The sequence below is a fragment of the Oryzias latipes genome, chromosome 9, assembly GCF_002234675.1.
Source record: "Oryzias latipes chromosome 9, ASM223467v1".
Classification (NCBI taxonomy): Eukaryota; Metazoa; Chordata; class Actinopteri; order Beloniformes; family Adrianichthyidae; genus Oryzias; species Oryzias latipes.
Window position 1 is genome coordinate 247,171 of NC_019867.2, and position 27,838 is coordinate 275,008.

Below are 27,838 nucleotides of genomic sequence, written 5' to 3' on the forward strand. Positions count from 1 at the left end.
CTGGAAGGTGAACTGAGTTTAAAACTTGTTTTTTTACATCTGTATGAAGCTGCTGAAACCTGAATGTTGTTTGAAAAGAATCAGAAATCCCAATAGACAACATTTCTGTTGCTTTTTCGTCTTCATTCTTCTCATAAAATAAACTTCCTGTTGACTCTTTGTTTCCCCTTTTAGAAACTTTTCGATGCAGAATTCCTTCTTTTAAAGCAGCCTTCTGCCCAAAACAGTGAAGCGAGGATTGTTCTTTACTTTTCAGAACGTCACAGAGAACCTTCACATTGGGTTCTCTTCCTGATAAGAACCTCTGCATTTAGCTTAACATGGACTTGTTCAGGAAAGCTCCTGATTGCGCCCCGTGTGGTTGTGTATTAGCAAAACCTAATAACCGTATCAGAGAAATGGACTGAGTGGCCCCGCCCCCTGGCATCCAAACAGGAAGTGGCTCCAAAAAGCCAAAATCCCAGTTTGTTTATATAGATAAACAAACAGCTGTTCCTCAGTCGTTCTATTGGTCAGAAGAACCGTTCTGGATCTGATACCTTTGTGTTAACATCTTGATAAATCCTCATTTTACAATCTGACCAATCAGACGCTTCAATAAAAGTAGTTGGAACCATTGACAGATTTGGTGTACGCCACTTTCAAGTGATAGGGGTGTGGTCCTCTAACAAGCTCTCTCCTGATTGGTGAGAGTGGTTGCCATAGAAACAGTGACTCAGACCGACTCGGACCAATCACTGCTTACTGGTGACGTCTGGCTCCAACATGGCGGCAGCCGTACCACAAAGAAATGGCAACTGAATTGACTCCAATTAGTTGGAGCAGGAAGTGAACCCTTTTCTATGGGGGGGGGGGGGGGGTGTCACACTTGGAACAGTTCCAGATGATGGTTAGAACCAAGGAGGATCCAGTGATCAAGGTGATGATGATCCAAACCCTCTTAATGAACGGCAGTTTGGAGACTAAAAGTCAGTCAAATATCATCTTTATCTTTACCCCTTTTGCTATCCTATGACCCCCCCCCCCTTCCATTGAGGTGTTCTCCCTACCATGACAAAGGTGGATAAAGGTGGAAAGATTTCATGTAATCCATGGACACCGGTGAAGATCACAAATCATTGAAGAAAAAAGGTTCAGAGCACTGTCTAGTGGGTCTAGATGACCCAACTCCCAATGTTAAAGTGCCTAGGATAGAACAAGGGTTAGATATGAACTTTATTAACTTTATATCAATGTTAAAACGTTCGTGACGATCGCAGGTCTGCAGTGGAGGAAATATCAGATTTTTAAAAAATCTTCGTTTCTTAGGAACAAACAGCTACCACTAAAATAAACAGCTGTGATCTTATTGAAACTCAGCTTTAAGTTTCTCTAATGTGTGCAGAAAATGAAATGCATCCGAATGATGAATGAATGATGTTGGAAAGCGATGTCTGTCATCAGACATCAGTCACCAGTCCAGGGTTCTGACAGCAGTTTAATGCTGTGGAACAGCGAGAACCTTCATTGTGACGATGGACACTGGAGACACAACATTGATCAGAACATCTCTTCTTCAGGAAAATAAAAAACGGTTTCCTTTAACTTTGACTCCACTGTTTCCTTCAAAGTAAAAGCTTTTGCAGGGCAGAGACCTTTACATTCTTCTAAGTATAAAAATGACGAAAGTGAAGATTTAGGTACACAATATTGTTTCTGCACTAAAATAATAGCTAGCACTTTGGTTCAAACACACATTTCATCCACAGAAACGTCAAAACCTGAAAGGGGTTTGAGTTAAAAATGATCAGAAGCAGCTCTGCTCCTCATCGTCTGCAGACATGAAGACAAACTGATGAGAACCACAGCGCCCAATGCGGTCAGAACATCCGTCAAGCTGCAGCTTTGGTCTCCCATTCCTGTGAAAACAGAAAAACCTTCATCAATGAGTCCAACAAGGATGTCAGATCTGTCTAAACTTCAGCCTTTTGGGCCCGTTTTCTGGATTGATGTGAACTTTGGCAGAAACGGCTCCTCCTCCTCATTGCTCCTAACCCATCGCACCTTCTTTCTCTGGAAAACCTTCCCATGTTCCAGGAAAAGCGCTGAAGGAGCTCGTCGTAAAGAGTTTTTAGCTGACGCCGTCCGCCGCAGCAGAGGGTTCAGGATGCTCGCCTGCACACAGCAGAAAGGTCAGAGGTCAGGGCTGCGAGCCGGCCTCAGCTCCGCCTACAGGGCAACACCTACCTGAGCGCGCTCGGTGTAGAGAGCCAGCGACTGTCTGAAGGAGGCGCGCTTGCTTTGTTTCCCGACGGACGGCAGGTTTGTCTCTGAACCCGCCCGGAGCTGCACCGCCGCCTTCCCGGCCAGCTCCAGCTTCTGGACGCTCCGCTGCACCTCAGCGCCTCTGCTGTCTGAGACGCAGGAACGGGAACAGGTTTGGTGTCAACAGGGAGCAGCTCTTTACTTCTGCATTCAGCTTTTCAGACCTTCATCCTTTTACCATGTGACACTGCAGCCTGAAGCCTTCGTCACATTGCTCATTCCTAACCGCGCACGTCTCACGTGCACAGCACTAACGGGCTCCAGTCTGCAGGATTTTGGGGGTTAAAAATGAGAAATCTGTTTGACACGCCTGCGTCTCACCTTCTCCCCGCTGACTGAACCTCACCTGTTGTAGAAAAATGTGCATGAACTCGTTCTCTCTATGGGCCCCTGAGCGGTCTACCACCTGGATTTCTGATGTAGCTCACCTGACCAAGAAACCTTAAGGACGGACATGCATGAGGACTTCCAGCATGATCACCTCAGCAAACATAAATATTCACATCCGACTCAAAGCTCTGTGGGCCTTCAGGAAGGCTTAAAAACCAGACTGTAGGTGTGCAGCAGATGGAACTGGACTCTCAGGTTCAGGACTTAGACAAGAAGTTTGATCCAAAAAGATCCTGTTTCCAACCAGCGATCACAGCTGCTGTTCTGGACAGAAACAGTTCCGCTCTTGTTCTTCACCTTTAGGAGGCGCCACAGGAAGTCCTTCACCTCCCTCTCTCCTCTCCATCCTCCTCCCTCATGTCCTTCTTATCCATCAACCTCCTCTATGGTCTTTCCTGGTAGCTCCACCTTCAGCATCCTGTCAACATCATCATCACTGCTTCTCCTCTTAACCCTTGTGCTATCTTAGATGACCCCCCCCCCCTTCCATTGACGTGTTCTCCCTACCATGGCCAAGGTGGATACAGTGATCCCTCGCTATAACGCGGTTTACTTTTCACGGTTTCGCTACTTCATGGATTTGCATCGTGCATTGTGTTCTCGATTCTGATTGGCTAAAAAGTCACTCCGCTTCTTCTCTACCTGTGTGTCAATAACGTTGCAGTTTAATATGTACACGTACGTAAATCAGCTTGCCAAATTTACATTACGTCGTGCAAATTCTCTTGCAATTTCGAGTTTCTCTAAAACCCATAGAAAAAGAGCAACAACTGCCTATCACTATGTTCTTCTCCTGAACAAACACAGCTGCACCGCGGGCTTCAAAAGAAGAAAACACTGCAGAGCGGAGTCAGGATGCAGCGGCTCAGTCTGTAGAGCAGTGAAATACACCTGAGTCACTATTTGTCCCACTGTACTGTGTATTTTCATAATCATTTTAAACACGACAGTGTTTAGTGTTTAAGACAGTACAGTACAGAAGTTATTTGTTAAAAAACGTTTCTAAAGTACCGTCATTTGAGAAACAAATGCTTGAGCCTGTAAAATGGTTTGTTCTTTCTTTTCAATGTATAATAGAGTTTTTAATTGTATAATAATTGAAAAAAAGAGAGGTTTCTACTTCACGGATTTTGCCTATGACGGGTTATTTTGGAACTTAACCCCCGCGAAAAACAAGGGTTTACTGTAAAGGTGGAAAGATTTCATGTAATCCACGGACACCAGTGAAGATCACAAATCATTGAAGAAAAAAGGTTCAGAGCTCTGTCTAGTGGGTCTAGATGACCCACCTCCCAATGGTAAAGTGCCTAGGATAGCACAAGGGTTACGCATTGGTCTCATTAGTTTTTTTCCAGGTAACTTTTTGATCTGCAGTTAATCATAAACTCAGCCCATATTTCATAAACATTGGAGGTTTTTATTCTTTAAATTGTTGGCGGCTAGTTTAATGTGTAACAATCATATTTGCCTTTTTGTTTTTTAAGCTCAGTTTAGGAGTTTACAGTTTTACATTCACAAGGACATAAATCAAGGATTTTTATTTAGTTTTTTTTTTCAAATGTATCAATAATCGTTGTTGTTCGCTTTTAGGCCAAATTAACATTTAGCCTTGTTAGCATTGATCTTCTTCTCAGCTAACATTTGCTTACTTTGGTTAATTTGGATTTAGTTTGATTGAAACCTGTCGGCATTTCATTTATTTAGTGTTTTGTATGTTTCTGGGGGTTTCTTTGGACTGGGACCTCATCAGTTTCTGCTGTGAACGGCTGCAGGAACCAAAAACCTTCTGGTTCCCTCCAGCCTGAACCCAAAGGAAATTCTTCTGCCGGTCCAGACAGATGGGTTTGTCTTGTTGCTGTACTGTGGTGACGACTCACTGTGGCTCCTGAAGACAGTGTTGCTGTACGTCACTGGGTCTCTGGACAGCACTGACGCCCGCTGGTTTGAGTCCTGAGAGCCATGGAGCTGAAAGTAGAAGATGATGTCAGATGGCTGATGTCACGTTCTCACAGACGAGGGGTAAAAGTGGCCGCATTTGCACTTTCATCCAGCTTTTGACACGCCTAGTAAGTCCTTCTGCTGTCTAACCTTGGTTTGTTGGAGCTGGACGCTGCTCTCCTCAAGTTCCTCAGTTTCTCCTCTGCCTGTTCTTTTCTCTGCAGACAGTTCAGCCTTCTGGTTCTGGTTCTTCCAGTATCTGAACCAACCTCTGCTAACAGACTCACTCTGGATTCTCACCTTCTTCTCCCGATACCCAGCTCTCCATTGAGGCTCCCCTCTGCGTCTGACCGTATTAACTTTCTCTGAGTTCCTTCAATTAACATCACTCCACTGAGCTCTGATGACCATCATTTCACTCTCTGGTTACGTTCTCCTGAACCTCCAAAAGTGTCAAATGTTGCCGTTTTTCAAATGACCTCTAGAGGCTGTTTACAAAAAGTTGCAACCTCCCTGTTACCTTTGTGCTATCCTAGGCACTTTAACATTGGGAGTGGGGTCATCTAGACCCATTAGACCAGGGGTGGGCAATTCCAGGCCTCGAGGGCCGGTGTGTCTGCATGATTTCCAGATACTCTTGCCCTACTCATGGCTGATTACCTGGTTCAGGTGTGTCCAGCCAATCAGTACATGCCAGAGCAGGGTATGCTGGAAAACATGCAGGACTGCGGCCCTCAGTGCCCCCCTCTGCACTAGACAGTGCTCTGAACCTTTTTTCTTCAATGATTTGTGATCTTCACTGGTGTCCATGGATTACATGAAATCTTTCCACCTTTATCCACCTTTGTCATGGTGGGGGGAACATGTCAATGTAAGGATCAGGGGCCTCATTTATAAAGGTTGCGTACGCACAAAAGAAGGCGTACGCCACTCTCTACTACGCAATAGTTGAGATTTATAAAAAGCAAACTTGACGGGAAAATGTGCGGTCCTTCAAGCTCTGACCCAGGCGTACGCACAAAAACGGGTGAAATGAGAAACGGCGACACCGTCGGCAGATGGAAGAAACACGTGAAAGTGAAAATGACAATACTGCCTCTCAGAAATAACATGAAGACTTCACAAAGCAAGTCTGACAATTAACAGCTACACCAACACCCGTTTGATCGATCAGCAGTGAAACAAACAAAAAAAAACAAATCAAACGAAAATTACAACAGAAATTCAAATGAACACTTATTTGCAGAAAGAAAAGTGAAATATGTTCTGCAATATTGGCATGTTGTGCAATTCATCCTCATAAATAATATAGTTAACAGAACGAAATAATGTACAAAACTGATTTTCTCCTCAATGTGTCCGTCTGGCGGAGCAGATAGAGGTGCAGACAGACAGATGGATAGATAGAGAGAGATGCATTAATTGTCCACTGGGGAAAGTTGTTTTCATATTAAAACATTTCTTCATAAGCTACAGAATTATGGTATTCATGCATATGCCTTTAGTTTGTTTTATTTTTGATAAAACAATGTATGGCGTATGTCTCAACCATTCAGAAAGCAACAAGAAATTACATTTGCTGATCAATTTCCCATTTCCACGTGGATTATTACCGACATCTGTAGCTTGTCAGATGTAATTAAATGGAGGGAAATAAAATGCTCCATCACAATGCGTAATGACGCACAATGGCTGATCTTAGAAGATGTGGCAAATGGAAGAATTGGGAGTGAACGCATCTTTAGACAGCAAGAAGACTTGCTGGCAAAGAGGACGAGTGGCTTATGAGCCGGTTCAGACTTCCTCCAGCCGTCCTGTTGGACCTCTGCGGGCTTTTGGGCAGAGGAGCACTCGGAGGAACTACGCGTGTCACCCGGTGCGGTGCATCTGGCGCTCCGGTGCCCCTGCCCCCCCTCCCCCCCCCTCCTCCCGATGGAGCGCTAGAAGTTTTTTTGCCTCGACTTTGATGTCCGACCATTTCTTTTTTATTTCGGCCACGGTCTGAGGTTGTGAGGTTACAGCATTTACAGCGTCTGCCACCGTTTGCCGCTCACGTGCCTTTTTGGCATTAGTAATGCCCACACTGTGCCCCAAACAACACTTTTCTCCTCTTTTCCACCTCGCCAACGATAACTTCTACTTCACATTGAGCAAGTTACGTTTTTTTCATTTCCTCTCGGTGTTTGCCATGGTTTCGCAATCAATGAATATTCATTTGTGGGCGTTTCACAGACTATTTATGGGCAACTATGGGCGTGTCATGAAGCCGCAAAAGCTGCACTGCATTTAGGATTGGTTGTGATTTATTAAGGGAAAGATGCGTAGGATGTGCGTGCGCACGGTTTTATAAATCCCAATATTTCTGTGCGTACGCACGTCCTATGTTTCATCCGTACGCCACTTATGATGCAAATCCTACGCAAAGTTTTATAAATGAGGCCCCTGGTCATCTGGACCCCATAGGCTAGCACAGGGGTGGGCAATTCCAGGCCTCGAGGGCCGGTGTGTCTGCATGATTTCCAGACATCCTTGCCCTAATCATGGCTGATTACCTGGTTCAGGTGTGTCCAGCCAATCAGAACATGCCAGAGCAGGGTATGCTGGAAAACATGCAGGAATGCGGCCCTCAGTACCCACCTCTGGGCTAGCACAAGGGTTAAAGAGTAAATGAATATGGAGTAGATACCACAGCAAATTGTATCTGTTTCAAGATGCTTCTCCTCTGGTATGTACCATGTGCTCAAGCATGGAGGTGTTGGAGTACAGAGGCTGGTCCTGGCATGTTCCACTCACAGCGAAGGGGTCGTCCATGTAAGGGTTGGAGGTGGGAAACTTGCGGGTTTGCAGTCTGCTGAGAAACCAAAAACGAAACAGAATAACATTCAGACTCAGGAGGGTACAGGAAGTTAAATAAAATTTCAAAGTTTTAGAGCACATATGTCAAACTCAAGGCTTGTGGCCCAAACACTGTCCATATAACCCAACCTGACAGAATCAAATGTAAAAGGATTTATGCTAAAGTAACAAGCAAACAAATGTTTTCTATGCAACTGTAATTGTTACTTTAAAAATTTATAATAAATAAATAATGAGTTATTTAACATTAAGGAGTAGTTACATTTATTTTTCATTACATTTAGTTACATGTATAAGTTACATCTGGCCCTTTGAGGACAGACACTATGCTGATGTGGCCCCCAGTGAAAATGAGTCTGACCCCCCTGGTTTGGAGGATCGGTGGTCAAATGATCAGCCAAACTATCGGTTAAATTGTCGGATAATTCCATCCATCCATCTTCCTCCGCTTATCCGGGATCGGGTCGGGGGGGCAGCAGACTGAGCAGAGATGCCCAGACTTCCTTCACCCCAGCCACTTCCTCCAGCTCCTCTGGGGGGGGCCCCGAGCTGTTCCCAGGCCAGCCCAGAGACGTAGTCTCTCCAGCGTGTCCTGGGTCTTCCCTGGGGCCTCCGCCCAGTGGGACATGCCCAGAACACCTCTCCAGGGAGGCGTCCAGGGGGCATCCGGACTAGATGCCCGAGCCACCTCAGCTGGCTCCTTTCGATGTGGAGGAGAAGCGGTTCTACTCCGAGCTCTCCAAGGGTGACTGAGCTCCTCCCCCATCTCTAAGGGAGTGTCCAGCCTCTCTATGGAGGAAGCTTATTTCAGCCGCTTGTATTCTGGACCTCGTTCTTTCGGTCATGACCCATAGCTCATGAACATAGGTAAGTATTGGAACGAAGATCGACCGGTAAATTGAGAGCTTTGCTTCTCGGCTCAGCTCTCTCTTCACCACGACAGACCAATACAGCAACCGCATAATTACAGACGCTGCTCCGATCCGCCTGTCAATCTCATGCTCCGGTCTTCCCTCACTCGTGAACAAAACCCTGGCTGACCAAGATCATACTGGTAAAGTCGTTCCAAGAATTTATCCAACAATTCAACCAACAAATTATCCGACATAATTTGTTGGTTGAATTGTTGGATAAATTGTTGGAACGACTTTACCGGTATGATTCATGTGTAACGAGGAATTAGCAAACAACAAAGTTTCAAATGTGGCAAGACATCCAAGAATAAACATGCAGCTTTTCCCAAAAACATCCTGATCCAGATGAGAAAAAAAGTAGTTTGCCGACAAAAATCTATTGGAAAAGCGGATTAACTGCTGGGTAATTACGACATATTTGCCAGCTTAAAATAGAAATAGTTCTCATCGGAACCTACCAAATGACAGATGACCAAAAAATGAACATCTCTTCAGGAACTTCAAAGACCAGTGAAATGATGCTGTTCACTGGAAACAGCAGGTTTTCCAAAGGCTGTTGCTGCTTCCGGTGTTTTACTTTCTGTGGAAAACTGATCCAAACGGCTCTATGAGTGGTAAAGGTTGCAGACCCCTGTGCAAGACAGTCCAACCACATCCTCCAGAAATGCAGGAGGGATGTTGTCTTCTCCTGACTTGATTGTTCTTAGCATCTTTGGCCCTGCTAATGAGAACTCCAAACCTAGAATCCATGACGTGTTGATGGAAGCTTGGAAGGCACTAGATGTCCTTATCTGCCTGATTTTCCAGATGAGGTCAACACTCTGCCGAACATCACCCAGGGTTGGAGAAGGAAGGCTTTCCATCCTGCTGTGCTTCCTGGTTCAGCTGAAAATCCACTTTACCTCCTGCTGTTTCTTCTCTCCTCAGGGTTAGGGTTAGGTCATTTTCACAGCTTCCACTTCAGGCGCCCTCAGCCTTCGTAGAGGAAAGCTGTCATGAAAAGTAGCAGCAACTTCCTAAAGAATTTGCAGGAGGAGCTCCACTGGGATGTACGATGGTGTTTCTGGGGAACGAGGACTTCCTGGAGGTATGGAGGTGTCTGACCGACCGTGCATTTGTAAGTGATGATGAGAAGTTTGTATTCAATCTGGGATGAAACAGGAAGTCAGTGCAGCGATTTCAGGATGGGGGTGATGTGCTCATACTTCCAGACTCCCTTTAGGATTCTGGCTGCCTTGTTTTGGATGTATTGAAGTTTTTTTATATTCTTGTTGGGAATCCCAAAAAAAAGGCAGTTGCAGTAGTCCAACCTTGAGGAGATAAAGGGGTGGTCAAGAGCTTCTGAGTCAGGAAGTAATAGAAGGGGCCGGAGTTTGGAGAGGTTTTGTTGTTGGTGGTGGAATGAGGTCTTTCTGTGGTATGGAAGTTTAGCTGAGGGTCAAACCATACTCCTAGGTTGGGGATTGAGGAGGACTGTTGAATGTGAACTGGGACATTGACGAGGAATGAATCTGATGGGGGGGGGGGGGGGGTTGTGCTGTTTAGCTGTAGGAAGCTGCTGTTCATCCATGCCTTTATTTTTAAGGTATGAATATTGCACTGACCAGGTTGTACTTTTAATGTCATTGTACTTGTGACAATGACAAATAAAAATCTGTCTATCTATCTTGAACAGGTAAGGAGTATATTTCCAACCTGAGAGCATCTCCAGTGTGCTCCTGAATGGTGTTGTCATGGTAACTGGCATCCTGCAGCAGCTTGAGCCATCGCTGCTTTTCCTCTGCAGAGCTCACCTGGAGAAATAATGGTCTGACACGGATGACTCCTACATAAACCAGCTTTAAGCTCCACTTCATCCAACTTACCTCCAACACAGCAACCTGGTCCCCGAGCATGCTCAGTGTGACCCTGAAGGCGTGGTCTGGCCCGGCTCTGACCTCGCAACCTCTGAGTTGAACGGTGTACTGAGGGCAACGCTCGCTTTTGCCCCTCTCCTCCTCTTTCTGCTCCTCCTCTCCAAACATGTAGAGGAAGCCGCCCTCCACCTGACACCGAAGGTTCTGCCACTGACAGTTCATCAGGACGTTCAGGAACCCTGTCACACCCAAGAGCCCGGCCTGTTACTCCCCAGACTTCATAGTGTTCAGTGACGGCGCCACTCGCCTTTCTTCTCTACCTTCATCCATCCTCGTGGGACATTCAGGATCCCTCTGGTCCTCAGAATCTTCCTGAACTGAGCCGGACTGAAGACAGACGGGACACAAACCAAAAACATGTTCACATTCTAACCCGTTTAGTAAAGTTCTCCTGCCTGTTGCTCTGTGTTTAACCCTTGTGCTATCCTATGACCCCCCCTTCCATTGAGGTGTTCTCCCTACCGTGACAAAGGTGGATAAAGGTGGAAAGATTTCATGTAATCCATGGACACCAGTGAAGATCACAAATCATTGAAGAAAAAAGGTTCAGAGCACTGTCTAGTGGGTCTAGATGACCCACCTCCCAACGGTAAAGTGCCTAGGATAGAACAAGGGTTACGGCCCGGACTAACGAGGGAACAAACTGGGATCCGTTTGAACAGAACCAAACAAAGCAGCTCCTTCAGGTCCGACGCAGTGAGAAGTTCTTCATGAATCCAAACTGACCCTGAATCTGGACTTTGATGTCAGAGGATTCGGACGGCGTGGAGCGTTCTGCAATCACTAGCCGCGTTTACATGGGCAAAAGTAATTGGAAAGAATGCCTGATCGGAAGAAAAATGAGTCATGTAGACGCGCCGTTCAGAATAAAGCTGTACTAAGAGGAAAAATAATTTCGCTCTCCTCATCGTTAAAGAAGCGTAAACAAGAGAGGCTTAATCAATTAACATGTCAACTTAAAGATTTGCAAAAAAAACATAAAATTGGAGCGAAACATGATAACAGAACAAAGATTAAAAAAACTACAAAATGAGATAGATGAGATATACTCAGAAGAAGTTAAAAAGAAATTGGTTTTTCTAAAACAGGGATATTACGAAGCAGGAAGTAAAGCAATGAAACTATTAGCATACAAATTGAGAAAACAACAAAAAGATAACACAATCACTAAAATAAGACACTCCCGAACAGAGGAAATACAATATAAACCAGAAGATATCCAAAATTGTTTTGAAGAATATTACAAAAATTTATACGCACAGCCAAAACTAGATAACATAAATGAAATAGGATCTTTTCTTGAATCCCTAGATTTACCTAAGGTCACACAGGAACAAAATAAAACCTTGGTGGCAGAAATAACGGAAAACGAGGTGAAGGCTGCAATATCCAGGCTTAAACCACAGAAGACTCCAGGTCTAGATAGCTTCCCAGCTGAGTGGTACAAATGTTTTAGGGCTCAACTAACTCCTAAACTTTGCAAAATATGTAACTGGGTACTACAAAAGGGAACAATCCCCTCCTCATGGAGGGACGCTATAATTTCAGTGATACCAAAAGAAGGAAAAGATAAATTAGATTGCAAACAATACAGGCCAATATCAGTGTTAAACGTAGACTATAAAGTGAGCGACCTTGGGAGCATTTCGGGCAGGCAACTCAGGCAGGCTTTACTTAGGCCACTCCCCTAGGGTGGGTCAGTTAATCAACTCACCTGTGCAGCATCCTATTTAAGTCCAGGTGTGTAAGTTGTTCATCCTTCTTTACTGCAGCACTGCGTTCTTTGCCCCACCCTCCTCCCCGGCTTCCACCTGTGAGCTCCGTTAGGGGTATTTATTACCCAAAAGTTTATGTAAATTTGTCTCTTGGAATTGCACAGAGTTTTATGCCAAACTAAAGGAAAGTGAAATGCAAAGTTAAAGCAAAGTGAAGTGCAAGTAAAAGGAAAGTGAAATGCTAACTTGAAGGAATGTGAAATGCTTACTCGGAGGAAAGTGAATGCTAACTTAAAGGAAAGTGAATGTCAAAGAATGTGAAAGCAACAAACATTTACCAATATTAATGTCATCCCTAAAAGAATTTGGACAATTATCAGGCTACAGATTAAATGTCCAAAAAACCCAGTTCTTAACTCTCAATTTTAATCCACCGAAACAGCTTTTGAATAAATATGACCTGATATGTACTACAAATACAATGAAGTACCTAGGAATTAACCTCACCCAGGATATTACTAAATTATTTGATGCAAATTATGCCCCTCTAAACTTAAAAATAAAATCAGACATTTCCAGATGGATTCATCTACCAATCTTCAAGGATAGACACAATTAAAATGGTTATCCTGCCTCGCTTAATGTATCTTTTCCAGATGCTACCAATTGAAATAAAAGATCAGCAATTCATTGAATGGGACAAGATGATTTCACGTTACATTTGGAAGGGTAAGAGACCCAGAATACGATACAAAGTAATGCAACTGTCTAAGGACAAAGGGGGTATGGCACTACCAACCCTCAGGGATTATTATTATGCGGCTCAAATAAGACCACTTGTAGGTCTCTGCGATCCACAATTTAGGGCAAGGTGGAAGGAAATAGAAGAGGGAGAACACACAGAACCTCCCATCCAAACCAAGATAGCAGATAGTAAACCGACAAATAACTCTGACGAAAACCCATGGCTAAAAATATCACTAAAAATATGGCGGAAAATAGCTAAAAACTGTAGTTTGGAGGGAGCAGAAAAGGTGCTGCGATGGGGAGCATACGACACAGATTTTATACCTAACAGGACAGACTCAAGATTTAAAACATGGAGAACAACAGGAGTCACAGCATACTGCAACCTAATAAAAAAGGGGGCAGTAAAAAGTTTTGAAATGTGTAAGAAAGAATACAGTTTGGAGAACAGGGATTTTTTTAGGTACTTACAGATACGACATAGACTGAATGGGATCTTGGCTGAGGGATCAGGAAAATTAGACAATGACATTCTGAAAGTGTTTATAACAGCCTATACTTCTGGGAGCGGACGAAGAATAATATCCAAACTGTACAAGGGTCTACAGGACTCCCGACACACAAACACTCAATATGTTAAGAGTAAATGGGAATGAGAAGGAAGATTGCACATCACTGAGGAAGAATGGGAAAATATCTGTAAATCCCAATGGAGAACCACTCATTCACATAGTTGGAGGGAATTTGGATGGAAAAGCATCATCAGATTCTTCATCACCCCCACACAAAAGAGACATCAAGGTGTTGGTACAGGCTGTTGGAGGTTATGTGGCTCATCTGAAGCCAACCACTACCATATATTCTGGGATTGTCCTGTACTCATATCCTTTTGGCAAGAAATCCATAAATGTTTGGAGACGACATTTCAAGAAACCTTTCCCTTTAATGCCTCAGCTCTATACCTGGGAACAGTAACACAACACATGCAGTCTGCAGCAGACCAATATGTAATGAGAATATTGCTGTTGGGAGGGAAGAAGGCCTTGACAAGAAAGTGGTTACAACCTGATGCTCCAACAGTAGATGATTGGTATAAAACAATACATGATATTTATGTTATGGAAAGACTGACTTTTGCAATAAAGATGCAAACAGATAAAGGTTTGAGATGGTGGGCAAAATGAGTCAAATATATTGGACCTCTTAGACCTGACCTACTTTAATTCTAAAAAATAAAATAAAATACTTCTCTTCCAGTATTTTAAACAGAACTACGCATGTGCGACTGATTTATGTTGACCGAAAGGGCTGCGCATGTAAAACGTTTTTCTGATCCCATGTACACGGTTGAATTCTAATCCGACCATTGATCCGATCAAGATATTTTGCCCATGTAACCGCGGCTACTCATTGCTGACTGCGTCTCCTCACATCAAGAGTTGGACTCTGGAAAATCCTCCACTTTTATTTCCAAAACACTAAAGAAGACTTTGATTCATAAATGTGTCTTTTATCATTGAATGTTTCATTTAGTAAAACATGGACTGAATGTGAAAAAAAATCAAAGCTGAGATCAGATTTAATTTGGTTGGAACACGGACCGTTATGCCGTTCTCTGAGGGTTCTAGATCCTGAATCAAAGCTGATTTAAATGTGAACATCTCTCTGCTCAGAAAGTGACTTCAGTTCTGATTGAGGTTTGGAAACAACATCATTCCTTCAAACGTTTTGTAGCCCGGTAGTTTTGAATTCAACTGTGAATAATCCCAAACAATCATGAGATTAGCTGGGATTTGAAAGCTGCATGGATGTAACTGGGGGCTTTCTTGTATGTTTTACCCTGGAGGACGGCAGCAGCTCTGACTCCATCAGAGACGAGAAGCTCTGAGTCTTCTCCTCACTTCTGAGGCTGACGTCCACGATCACCTGCACAGATCAAGTGTCACCCCGGTTCTGGTTCTAGACTTTCTGGACGATCCGGATCCGTTTGAAGCGGCGTCAGTCTTTCTGCTTACCGTCCTCCACTCTTCAGCCTGCTGGAAGCTGCTGTAGCCCAACACCAGAGAATCAAAACCCACCGGCGCCACTTTGAGCTGGTGCTGGATCTTAGAGTGGGTCTTTGACTTGTAGAAGACCTGACAGCCACGCAGGTTCAATTCCAGCTGAGGCAGAAGATCCCGAGCACATTTATAGCACTAAAGCAGCCAAAGAACAGGCACCAGTTATTTCAAGAGAATTGATTGTGGGGTTAGGAGAAAACCACTCCATGGTCTCTGAACGTGTCCAAAGTCTCCATCTGCTGCCCTTCATGGATCTCCAGAACATATAGGATCTGATCCTCTGATGGATTCAATGATCCATCCTGGTCCCTCAGAGAACCTCAGCATCTTCATCTCTGCTGCCTCTTCTGCCTCCAGCTCAGAGTCTCTGAACCAGCAGGGACCCTTTCTACCCCTCCTGCCTGTCCTACCCCTCCTGGCTGTCCCACCCCTCCTGCCTGTCCTACCCCTCCTGCCTGTCCCACCCCTCCTGCCTGTCCTACCCCTCCTGCCTGTCCTACCCCTCCTGCCTGTCCCACCCCTCCTGCCTGTCCTACCCCTCCTGCCTGTCCTACCCCTCCTGCCTGTCCTACCCCTCCTGCCTGTCCTACCCCTCCTGGCTGTCCTACCCCTCCTACCTGTCCCACACCTCCTGGCTGTCCTACCCCTCCTGCCTGTCCTACCCCTCCTGCCTGTCCCACACCTCCTGGCTGTCCTACCCCTCCTGCCTGTCCTACCCCTCCTGCCTGTCCTACCCCTCCTGCCTGTCCCACACCTCCTGGCTGTCCTACCCCTCCTGCCTGTCCTACCCCTCCTGCCTGTCCTACCCCTCCTGCCTGTCCCACCCCTCCTGCCTGTCCCACCCCTCCTGCCTGTCCTACCCCTCCTGCCTGTCCTACCCCTCCTGCCTGTCCCACCCCTCCTGGCTGTCCTACCCCTCCTGCCTGTCCTACCCCTCCTGCCTGTCCCACCCCTCCTGCCTGTCCTACCCCTCCTGCCTGTCCCACCCCTCCTGCCTGTCCCACACCTCCTGCCTGTCCTACCCCTCCTGCCTGTCCCACCCCTCCTGCCTGTCCCACACCTCCTGGCTGTTCTACCCCTCCTGCCTGTCCTACCCCTCCTGGCTGTCCCACACCTCCTGGCTGTTCTACCCCTCCTGCCTGTCCTACCCCTCCTGCCTGTCCTACCCCTCCTGCCTGTCCTACCCCTCCTGCCTGTCCTACCCCTCCTGCCTGTCCCACCCCTCCTGCCTGTCCTACCCCTCCTGCCTGTCCCACCCCTCCTGCCTGTCCTACCCCTCCTGCCTGTCCCACACCTCCTGGCTGTCCTACCCCTCCTGCCTGTCCTACCCCTCCTGCCTGTCCCACACCTCCTGGCTGTCCTACCCCTCCTGCCTGTCCCACCCCTCCTGGCTGTCCTACCCCTCCTGCCTGTCCTACCCCTCCTGGCTGTCCTACCCCTCCTGCCTGTCCTACCCCTCCTGCCTGTCCCACACCTCCTGGCTGTCCTACCCCTCCTGCCTGTCCTACCCCTCCTGGCTGTCCTACCCCTCCTGCCTGTCCCACCCCTCCTGCCTGTCCTACCCCTCCTGCCTGTCCTACCCCTCCTGCCTGTCCCACACCTCCTGGCTGTCCTACCCCTCCTGCCTGTCCTACCCCTCCTGCCTGTCCCACACCTCCTGGCTGTCCTACCCCTCCTGCCTGTCCTACCCCTCCTGGCTGTCCTACCCCTCCTGGCTGTCCTACCCCTCCTGCCTGTCCTACCCCTCCTGGCTGTCCTACCCCTCCTGCCTGTCCCACCCCTCCGGCCTGTCCTACCCCTCCTGCCTGTCCTACCCCTCCTGGCTGTCCTACCCCTCCTGCCTGTCCTACCCCTCCTGCCTGTCCCACACCTCCTGGCTGTCCTACCCCTCCTGCCTGTCCTACCCCTCCTGCCTGTCCCACACCTCCTGGCTGTCCTACCCCTCCTGCCTGTCCCACACCTCCTGGCTGTCCTACCCCTCCTGCCTGTCCTACCCCTCCTGCCTGTCCCACCCCTCCTGCCTGTCCTACCCCTCCTGCCTGTCCTACCCCTCCTGCCTGTCCCACACCTCCTGGCTGTCCTACCCCTCCTGCCTGTCCTACCCCTCCTGCCTGTCCCACACCTCCTGGCTGTCCTACCCCTCCTGCCTGTCCTACCCCTCCTGGCTGTCCTACCCCTCCTGCCTGTCCTACCCCTCCTGCCTGTCCCACACCTCCTGGCTGTCCTACCCCTCCTGCCTGTCCTACCCCTCCTGGCTGTCCTACCCCTCCTGCCTGTCCCACCCCTCCTGCCTGTCCTACACCTCCTGGCTGTCCTACCCCTCCTGCCTGTCCTACCCCTCCTGGCTGTCCTACCCCTCCTGCCTGTCCTACCCCTCCTGCCTGTCCTACCCCTCCTGCCTGTCCCACACCTCCTGGCTGTCCTACCCCTCCTGCCTGTCCTACCCCTCCTGGCTGTCCTACCCCTCCTGCCTGTCCTACCCCTCCTGCCTGTCCCACACCTCCTGGCTGTCCTACCCCTCCTGCCTGTCCTACCCCTCCTGCCTGTCCCACACCTCCTGGCTGTCCTACCCCTCCTGCCTGTCCCACACCTCCTGGCTGTCCTACCCCTCCTGCCTGTCCTACCCCTCCTGCCTGTCCTACCCCTCCTGCCTGTCCCACACCTCCTGGCTGTCCTACCCCTCCTGCCTGTCCTACCCCTCCTGCCTGTCCCACACCTCCTGGCTGTCCTACCCCTCCTGCCTGTCCTACCCCTCCTGGCTGTCCTACCCCTCCTGCCTGTCCCACCCCTCCTGCCTGTCCTACCCCTCCTGCCTGTCCTACCCCTCCTGCCTGTCCTACCCCTCCTGCCTGTCCCACACCTCCTGGCTGTCCTACCCCTCCTGCCTGTCCTACCCCTCCTGGCTGTCCTACCCCTCCTGCCTGTCCCACCCCTCCTGCCTGTCCTACCCCTCCTGCCTGTCCCACACCTCCTGCCTGTCCTACCCCTCCTGCCTGTCCTACCCCTCCTGCCTGTCCTACCCCTCCTGCCTGTCCCACCCCTCCTGCCTGTCCTACCCCTCCTGCCTGTCCTACCCCTCCTGCCTGTCCCACACCTCCTGGCTGTCCTACCCCTCCTGCCTGTCCTACCCCTCCTGCCTGTCCCACCCCTCCTGCCTGTCCCACCCCTCCTGTCTGTCCTACCCCTCCTGCCTGTCCTACCCCTCCTGCCTGTCCCACCCCTCCTGCCTGTCCCACCCCTCCTGCCTGTCCCACCCCTCCTGCCTGTCCCACCCCTCCTGCCTGTCCTACCCCTCCTGCCTGTCCCACCCCTCCTGCCTGTCCCACACCTCCTGGCTGTTCTACCCCTCCTGCCTGTCCTACCCCTCCTGGCTGTCCTACCCCTCCTGCCTGTCCTACCCCTCCTGGCTGTCCCACCCCTCCTGGCTGTCCTACCCCTCCTGCCTGTCCTACCCCTCCTGGCTGTCCTACCCCTCCTGCCTGTCCCACACCTCCTGCCTGTCCTACCCCTCCTGCCTGTCCTACCCCTCCTGCCTGTCCCACCCCTCCTGCCTGTCCCACACCTCCTGGCTGTTCTACCCCTCCTGCCTGTCCTACCCCTCCTGGCTGTTCTACCCCTCCTGCCTGTCCTACCCCTCCTGGCTGTCCTACCCCTCCTGCCTGTCCTACCCCTCCTGGCTGTCCCACCCCTCCTGGCTGTCCTACCCCTCCTGCCTGTCCCACACCTCCTGCCTGTCCTACCCCTCCTGCCTGTCCTACCCCTCCTGCCTGTCCCACCCCTCCTGCCTGTCCCACCCCTCCTGCCTGTCTTACCCCTCCTGCCTGTCCCACACCTCCTGCCTGTCCTACCCCTCCTGCCTGTCTTACCCCTCCTGGCTGTTCTACCCCTCCTGGCTGTTCTACCCATCTTTTTTAGTTTTTCATCTCGTCCTGTTTTTCTTTTAAATTATCATTTCATCAACTCCTCAGAGGCTAAATGTCAAGTCGCCGTACATTGTCCATAACCCACAAGCCCCGCCCCCTCACCAGCAGCACATCGTTTCTGACGATGAAGAGCTGTTTGGACCACTGGCCGAGCCACTTCCTCCTCCACAGGTAACCACACAGGCGAGACTCGGGGGCGGGTCTTAGGCACGGCTGCGAGCTGCTCCATTGGATGTAATGAGCCCTGTCCTTGACATCAGCATCTTCATCCTCCTCCTCTTCCCCGTAGGACTCGTAGTGGCTGCTGTCTGACTCCGCCTTCTCTGGAATTGAGAAGAACTATGTGGTTGGTGGTTTCGTCGTGATTCTGGACAGCTCTGTGTTTCTTAAGTACCATTGTTGTGCATGGTGGGGCTTGCAGCCATGTAAGGCTCCGCCTCCTCGTACGTGTCTTCCTGGTCTCCTCCCAAACCTCCTGAAGGGAGGGGGGGCACAGTGGGGTTCTGCATTCGAGGAGATGAAGATCAGTCTTTGTAAAGTTTCTGGAAAAACCAGGACTCAGACAAATCATTGTTGAGTTCTTTTACTTTTGACAAAGGAGTTCCTTTCAAAATAAAACATCCTGTTCAACACAGGAGCCTGCTTTTTCATGAATATTATGGTCTGTATTTGCAATGTATTCATTCCAGAGGATTTCTTGATCACACAAGGCCAAGGATTTAGTGTCACGTCTGCAGATGAACTTTATCCACTTTATTTATGGTTATGCCCACTCCTGAAGGGATTTTACGGTTTTAGGAAAACCTCTGATATAAATTCATTCATTCAACCAAATAAAATGGAACCAAAGCCAACAAAGTCACTGATTTGATTGATTAGAAATATTTTCTTCTTCAGTCCCAGTTTCAATAGAAGCTAAAAATCCACGTTGGTCTGTTGAACCTCAGGTTACAGATTCCTGCTGATCAATACCAAGACATGATTGGAGGGAATCCCAACCCTCCTGTCTGTTGTTTTTGGCTGGTTTGGTGGCACATTTATATTAAAAAAAGATGATATCATATTAATCAGATTTATGAAGGTAAAAAAAATGTATTTTATACCAAATAGACATTTATTTATGTTCAACTTAGAAAGTTATATTTTCAAAACTGTGATTTTGTTTTTTTGTTGTGGCACAAATAGCACTTCCTCTTTAAGTTCGCTTTAAGTTAGCTTAGTGTTTTATCTGGAAATGACGGCTAGGTTTGGATCGGCACACAGGAACTAATCCAAAACCCAAACTGGAACGTCTTAAAGCCACTGAACGGGAGGCAGCTGCAAGGAATTCTGGGATGCAAGTTTCTCTTGACCTTCCTAAAGCCTGCTGCATTGTGACATTTAGTTTGTGTGTGTTTGTTGTGTGATAATTGTGTTTGTAGTGCATGCGTGTGTGAATAACATAGCCCAGATGCTAATCAGCTGCCATGAACGACCACTTCCTCCTGGTTCCAGGCTGTGAGCCAATCAGATGCTGAGGAGATGGTCCCATTTATAAACAGTGAGTTCCTGCCCCCCCCCCGTCATGGATCCAGCCCTCCCAGACCTCAGCAGAACCAGTCTGTCCTTAGTGACCCACATCACACACCGTCCTCCGCTTCCTCCTTCTGCCTGAAAACAGATTTCTTTCCGTCCAGAGACATTTTATGATTTATCTACATTTTATGATCTGAACAGACCAGTTCTTGATCTGAAATGAAGTATTTCTGAAGCATCTGAGCTCGTTTGAAATCTGAAACGACGGCAAATCTGTTAGAAAGAAACGTTGAAGAACATCTGAGGGTTCCTGAAGGAGACATTTGGGGGGTTCTGCTTCATGAACGTTTGGATTCTTTGTGGTGAGGAGAACGATTCAGCTCCACTGTTCCAGAGAAAACCAAATCCGACTAGGGGCTAGATCTAGATTTGGGTCAATACCCAGATTACAGTCTAGGTCCAGATCAGAGTCTAGGTCAAGATCAGAGTCTAGGTCCAGATTAGAGTCTAGGTCCAGATTAGAGTCTAGGTCCAGATTAGAGTCTAGATCAAGATTAGAGTCTAGATCCAGATCAGAGTCTAGGTCCAGATCAGAGTCTAGGTCCAGATTGGAGTCTAGATCCAGATCAGAGTCTAGGTCCAGATCAGAGTCTGATCCAGATTACAGTCTAGGTCAAGATTAGAGTCTAGGTCCAGATTACAGTCTAGATCCAAATCAGAGTCTATGTCCAGATCAGAGTCTAGGACCACATTAGAGTCTAGGTCCAGATTGGAGTCTAGATCCAGATCAGAGTCTAGGTCCAGATTAGAGTATAGGTCCAGATTACAGTCTAGATCCAAATTAGAGTCTAGGTCCAGATCAGAGTCTTGGTCCAGATTGGAGTATAGATCCAGATCAGAGTCTAGGTCCAGATTAGAGTCTAGGACCACATTAGAGTCTATGTCCAGATTAGAGTCTAGGTCCAGTTCAGAGTCTAGGTCCAGATTACAGTCTAGATCCAAATCAGAGTCTAGGTCCAGATCAGAGTCTAGGACCACATTAGAGTCTAGGTCCAGATTATAGTCTTGGTCCAGATTAAAGTCTAGGACCACTTTAAGGTCTAGATCCAGATCAGAGTCTAAGTCCAGATCAGAGTCTAGGTCCAGATTGGAGTCTAGATCCAGATCAGAGTCTAGGTCCAGATCAGAGTCTAGGACCACATTAGAGTCTAGGTCCAGATTAGAGTCTTGGTCCAGATTAAAGTCTAGGACCACATTAGAGTTTAGATCCAGATCAGAGTCTTGGTCCAGATCAGAGTCTAGGTCCAGATTAGAGTCTTGGTCCAGATTAAAGTCTAGGACCACATTAGAGTTTAGATCCAGATCAGAGTCTTGGTCCAGATCAGAGTCTAGGTCCAGATTAGAGTCTTGGTCCAGATTAAAGTCTAGGACCACATTAGAGTTTAGATCCAGATCAGATTCTTGGTCCAGATCAGAGTCTAGGTTCAGATGATATCTGTCCGTCAACTGGTGTCACATGATCGTGGAGGGGGACTCACCCCGTTCCTTTTCCAGAGGGAGGAGTCCTGAAGAGGGAGCAGCTCCGACGAGGAGACACCTTGAACACAAACCAATGTGAGCGTCAGAGTTCTCATGGACCAGAGAATCAGCGTCCTGCGTCTTGAGGAGCTTTTGTCCTGTGGAGTTCTGCATCATCCGTGGGAATTGGACCTGACATGTTTTTTAAAGTCGAGGAGAACCAGACATCTGATTGGTTCTCCTCAGGGATAGAACTGTCCTGTTAATTGGTGTTTATCTGCTGTTCACAGACCTGTGGGTTTACTTGGTTGAGATCCGCTCATCGCTAAAAAAGAAAAGAATTAAAACATCATAATAATAAACATGAAAGACGACTCAAAATATTCCTCTTTTCTGCTGAAACCAAACCTGCTTCATATGTCAACTTCAAACCAATCATTATGGCCTAAAAAGAATCCATTAGAGCTGGTGAAACTGCTGCAACACCCCCTACAGGAAGCTGGGTGTAACTGCACCTAAACTCAAAAAGAATTATCAAAAAAGTTATTTAAATCTTTTTTGTTAAGATCTGCATCCATGTGTTGTTTTTAAATCATATGACAGAACCGGTTCTGAACACGAGACAAAGGCGATCCCGGTTCTGGTTGGAGTCACAGTCGCCGAACCTGCAGGAAGGTCGGCTTGCTTTGGTTTCATGTCCTCCTTGGTGTTCTGTCCTGTCTGGTTCTGTTTTTGTTGATGTTCTGAACCTCATCATTACATCTTTGCTGATTTAAAAATAATTTTCAAGTCTAAAGTTGTAGTTTCTGTCATCCCCTACTGGATGCAGCAAACAAACCCTCACCTGTGGCAGGTGTGTCCAGAGGATCGTTGCTAGGAGACGATGATGGACAGCTCATGATCATGTACTCAGCATCTTCCACTGCACACAAACAAGCATGAGCTTTAATGAGGTTCTGCAGAAAGTTCCCATCAGAACAGCGCTTCGGTCACCTGGAGAGTCTTGGCTCTGCAGTTTGGACAGCAGCTCTGAGACGGACTTCTTCTGAGCCTGAGCAATGTAACTCAAGTTCTCCGAGTCCAGAACGGACAGGAAGGACTGCAGGTCCCAGATCAGCTTGGCCAGCACTGCAGGAAGAACCAGGAGGCCATCAGAACCACAAAAAAGATCTTCATGTTCATTGTTACTAAATATCTGGAAAATATGGCTTCATGAGATCTTTGGACCAAACCAGAAATGTTCTCAGAGACGAGGAAAAGGAACCGCTTTGGAAACATGACATCACAGCAGCAAAGATGCCAGCCAGAGCATCAGCTGATCTATCGGGGATGGGTCCTCCAGAAAAACCCCACATGGATCAGTGGGAACGTTTTAGATGTTCACTTTGGTTCTGATTGTCTTTTTTAAATAGAACCCTTCTGTCTGGGACGTTATCCCTGTCACCAATGTTCCTTAAGCATCACCTTAAAGGATTTTCCCATGAGTCTTGGAGGTTTGTGTCAGTCAGCACACCTGTACCTGTCTGTGCACAGCCATAACACCTCAGCAGTCCCTGATGTTCCAGCTGTGAAACCTTCAACAAAACTGAATTAACTTCATCATGTTTTTTTAAGATCCACCAACTGGAACTATTCTTTTAAGGGACCAGCAGGTTAGTTCTTGGTCCCCCACCCCCACCCCATATTGTGCATGAAAGTGAATAACTCTTCCTGCAACATGATGGAACCTGCTACAGACCCAAACCCAGGAGAGGAAGTTCTTAGAAACACTAGAACTTCTGTTGAGTCCAGAGACAACAGTGACATCTACAATCATGGATGTGGTTCTCAGGTGAACCCCAAAGCTCCTCCCACACCTTCCTGATGCAACCATAGCAGAGGAATCCAGCAGCAGCTGGGCTGTTGGCTTGGCCTTCACACCGTCACCGACAGTCAACACGACTCTGAGTGGCATTTAATGGTTAACGCAGAGAACAGGAATTACATCATCATGGAAGCTCCTCCTACATTTGCTGCTCATTCCAATATCATGGATGTGCTGCAGAGTGTGCAGTAAGCACATGCATGCAGACGTCTGAGTGGCGTGTTAACCCTGAAGCTCACGGGGAGCATGCTTCATTAGAAGAGGGCTCCTTCCAACAATCTAAAACATGTCTGTGGGGGTGGGCTCCAGCACCCCCCAAAGGCGAGTCCGCTGACATGCTAGTTATCTCCAGGGCCAGCTCTGCACCGACCCGTCACACGCTGCATCGACACATCATACGCTTCACCGACACGTCACACGATGCACCGACCCGTCACACAATGCACCAACCCGTCACACGCTGCACCGACCCGTCACACGCTGCATCGACACATCATACGCTTCACCGACACGTCACACGATGCACCGACCCGTCACACAATGCACCAACCCGTCACACGCTGCACCGACCCGTCACACGCTGCATCGACACATCATACGCTTCACCGACACGTCACACGATGCAACCACTTTGAAGAGGACTCAGAAGACCTCAGAGCTGATCCCTGATGTGATCCCACCTCCACCTAGAACTCCTCTGTCCCCCTTCAGCACCCCCCCCCCCCCCCACACACACACACACTGTCTCTAACATCCGTCTCTGTCAGTCCAGACCTCCTCATATGTTACCACATTTCCTTTCGGGACACAAACTTTCTCCAGGTCCACAGAGACAGTGTCTCTCTCTGACCTTCTCTTCTCCATCAACATCCTCAAAGCAAAGATTCCATCTGTAGTTCTCTTTCTCTGCGTGAAACCATCCTGCTGCTCACAAATGTTCACGTCTAGTTTGTCTTGCTACTGTTTCCCATAACTTCTTTGTTTGGCTCATCAGCTTTATTCCTCTGTAGTTTTCACATTTATGCACATCTCCCCCTGTAACCCTTGTTCTATCCTAGGCACTTTAACATTGGGAGGTGGGTCATCTAGACCCACCAGACAGAGCTCTGAACCTTTTTTCTTCAATGATTTGTGATCTTCACTGGTGTCCATGGATTACATGAAATCTTTCCACCTTTATCCACCTTTGTCATAGTAGGGAGAACACGTCAATGGAAGGGGGGGGTTATCTAAGATGACAAGGGTTAAAAATGGACATCACCTGTTACCTGCACCAACATCTCCATTGAAATCTGCACCAATCACAACTCTCTCTCTTCTAGAAATGATCATCATCACTTCATCAACATCCAACCAGAATTTCTCCTCCAGCTCCTGCCGGTGGGGCAAACCACGAACAACATGAACCATCAAACCTTCTATTTCTATCTTCAGACTCATCCCTCTGACACTCTTCTGACCTCCACATCACTCCTAACAAAGTCCTCCTTTAAGGTAACTCCTACATTTCTCCTCACCTCCACCATGATAGAACAAGCTGCTCCTGAGCGTCCAGCCTTGCTGCCGCTCCACCTGGTCTCCTGGACACAGCCCGTCTACCTTCCTCCTCTGCATCATGATCACTAACGCTCTACCTTTTCCTGTCATTGCTCCAACATTCAAAGTCTCTCCTCTCAGTCCAACACTCAGGACTTTCCTCCTCTCCTTCTTCCAGCAACACTAGTCTCATTTCACCGGTACCCTGTTGGTGACCAGCACCGATGGAGGTCACAACATAACAGCCTGACAACACAATATAAAACAGCTGAGACTTTTTAGTTGGAGAAGTAATGGAATCCTGTTCTGTTTTTCCTTGAAAGGAACATCAGAGTCAACAAATCTCTGGACTGAATGCCACCATTGAGAAGAGCCGGCCTTTGTCCCCCAAACCCGTCCATGTCCACAGAGTGAGTCCATTCAGGGTGGGGGTGGGAGCTGAAGGTTAAACGTTTCTGATTAACCCGTCTCTGCTGACGGTTAGAGCATCTGCTTATCAGAGTGCTGCTGCCTAAACGCTGCGCCGCACATGCCTTACACGCCTACGGCGGCCGGACGCTGCTGCACAGACAAGAAAACATCACTGGTTTGTGTTTCTGAACGCAGCCTATCTGAGCATCAGAATCACTTCCTGTTTCTGCCTTTGAAGCAGCAGGACACACACAGTCCTGTTTACATCATTTAAGAGGACGTCGGAGCGCCTGAAGCTAAACGTTTGGACCAGAATTGATTCAAAACCTTCCCTTCAACCTGCAGTCACTCAGCTAAACTCATTCTGCAGTTTCCTTCAAATCCCAGACTTCAAGAGGGAAACCTGATGTTTGACTGTCATCTGAATTATTGGGGTTTTAAGATCACATTGCAGGATTTCACAGCCATGAAATTTCACTCCATCTTTCTCACCAACAGGAAAAGGAGCGTCCAGTTTCCTCTGCTTCACGCTGATCCGTTAGAACTTTGGAAACTTCCATTTGTTGATGAAAATGTAAAATAACTGAACCTGAATAGAAAGGAATGATGGGAAAAAACCTTCAGTGAACTAGAGCAGCTAGAAAATCATATGTCTGAGGAGGAGGTGCCGGATGGTGTGTCGACTTAAAGGAACCGCTTCAGCTTCATCTGTTTGCTCATTTGATGGGCAGAACAAGTTAGAAAAAAAAGAAAGACAACAAATGGAATATGTATATATAACATCCCAGTTCACCAAACAGATTTAACAGCTGAGGTTTTCTCAGCTGTTTGGAGCCTCTCAAAGCCGCCGCATGAAGAAGCCTTTCTAATGGCTGCTGGCTCCGGTCAGCGTGGGGGGGTCGGATCATCAGGCGGGACCTGGAGGTTTTTCACTTTGTCATCAGATGACATCCAGAAAGATAATTGGAGAACAAGCAGGAGGAAAGTGGAAACTTTGAAGACACAAACAAACAGACAGAACCTAAACAGTCTATTAGTGAGGCCCCCAGAGGCCCCCAGAGGGCCACAGCAGGAAGTGGGCATGGAGGAGGACAGATGGGTGGTTCGGGAGCCAACATACCATCACTGGGACAAATCCTGCAGATGAGGGTCCCAGAAGACCTAAGGGACCGGGCTCGTCTCTTTGAGGACCTGCTGCCCACCCCTAACAGGGATATAATCGGTTTATGACATTCTGGTCCAGACCCAGCCCACCGCTTTCAGAGGGAAGAGTGAAGCATGAGGTAGAGATGTTTCCACACCTTCATCATCCTCAGAGAGGAAGGAACCGGACTCTGAGGCTCCATAGCTGTTGTTTGGAATCAGTGCTGTCATCCATTCAGCTGTCTCTTTGGAGGAAAAGGTTCTGATTTTTCCCCAAAGGGAACCGGCTCTGACAACATCTGACAGCTCCTTCCACCAGAACCACAAATGAGAACAATCTGCACCAGAACCACTTGGGAGGAACCGATGAAGAGCAACATCTGAGCGGAGAGAGCGCCACGGCGAGGTCTGAGTTTGCTTCCTGCCGTTCAAACAGCAAAGACACTAGTCTGCATGAGAACCGACCGTGAACGTTCCACTGATGGAGAACTGATCCATCAGAACCACAGCACATCTTCATGAAGCAGAACCGTTTGAACTCTTCGTGGAGAGAAAGCTGACAGCCGCAGCGCCTCCCGTTCAGAGCAAACAGTAAAACGTTTCTGCCACAAACCCTGTGGTCCTCCAGCTCTCTACAGAACCGTCTGTGTTCCGGTCCAATTCCCTCATGTCCCCCTCAGTGGACCTGCAGCAGCAGAGCGGTACGGTACCTTTCTGTTTGTCCATGTCTGCGTCTCACAGGCTCTTCATGCTGATTCCAGATCCTGCTGCTCCTTCCTCAGCAGCTCCAGGTCTGACTGCAGAGTCCGGCCCCCCTGTGACCTCAGCGCCTGGGGAGGGGGGTGGGCGGACCAGCGCTCATTATGTGGGAGGTACAGAAAGTCAGAGCGAGCCGGGCCAACACAGAAGAACCTCCTGAAGACGAGCTCCTGGGTCCACTTGATGAAAATCTTTCAGCAAAAAGACTTTTCTGTGGTCAGGAAACGTGTCTGTTTGTCCGCAGGCGGGTTTGGAAGTATTATCTGAGCTTTTTCATCCACTAAATCACCTTCAAATGGACACGCCATGCTGCTTCACCTCTCTGAAAA

General features: G+C 48.0%; 1 protein-coding gene across 3 annotated transcripts; it reads right to left on the bottom strand.

The window, feature by feature from the left end:
* Window positions 1-1,197: 1,197 nt before the first annotated feature.
* Window positions 1,198-27,764, bottom strand: LOC101158835 (actin filament-associated protein 1-like 1). Of its 3 annotated transcripts, none has more exons than XM_023958089.1 (16): window positions 27,461-27,764; window positions 22,790-22,924; window positions 22,641-22,718; window positions 21,817-21,875; window positions 19,158-19,266; window positions 18,866-19,086; window positions 14,796-14,942; window positions 14,620-14,706; window positions 10,579-10,645; window positions 10,268-10,497; window positions 10,098-10,195; window positions 7,366-7,483; window positions 4,572-4,659; window positions 2,227-2,393; window positions 2,044-2,154; window positions 1,198-1,898 (listed from the first exon to the last, which is right to left on the bottom strand). In XM_023958089.1, the coding sequence occupies exons 1-16, from the start codon at window positions 27,474-27,476 to the stop codon at window positions 1,872-1,874; spliced, it is 1,758 nt and encodes a 585-aa protein (XP_023813857.1). In that variant the 5' UTR covers window positions 27,477-27,764; the 3' UTR covers window positions 1,198-1,871. The 3 variants fall into 3 exon arrangements, with proteins under 3 accessions (XP_023813857.1, XP_023813856.1, XP_023813855.1); XM_023958088.1 differs by having other exon boundaries at window positions 7,366-7,480; window positions 14,796-14,975; window positions 27,461-27,763; XM_023958087.1 differs by having other exon boundaries at window positions 14,796-14,975; window positions 27,461-27,762.
* Window positions 27,765-27,838: the final 74 nt, after the last annotated feature.

Bases quoted from the DNA above. Each gene is read 5' to 3' on its own strand.
- LOC101158835 (XM_023958087.1), bottom strand. The intron at 14,707-14,795 runs GTAAGCAGAAAG...TGATCTGTGCAG, and splicing joins AGGCTGAAGAGTGGAGGACG to GTGATCGTGGACGTCAGCCT. The intron at 1,899-2,043 runs GTGCGATGGGTT...CTGTTTTCACAG, and splicing joins AGGTTTTCCAGAGAAAGAAG to GAATGGGAGACCAAAGCTGC.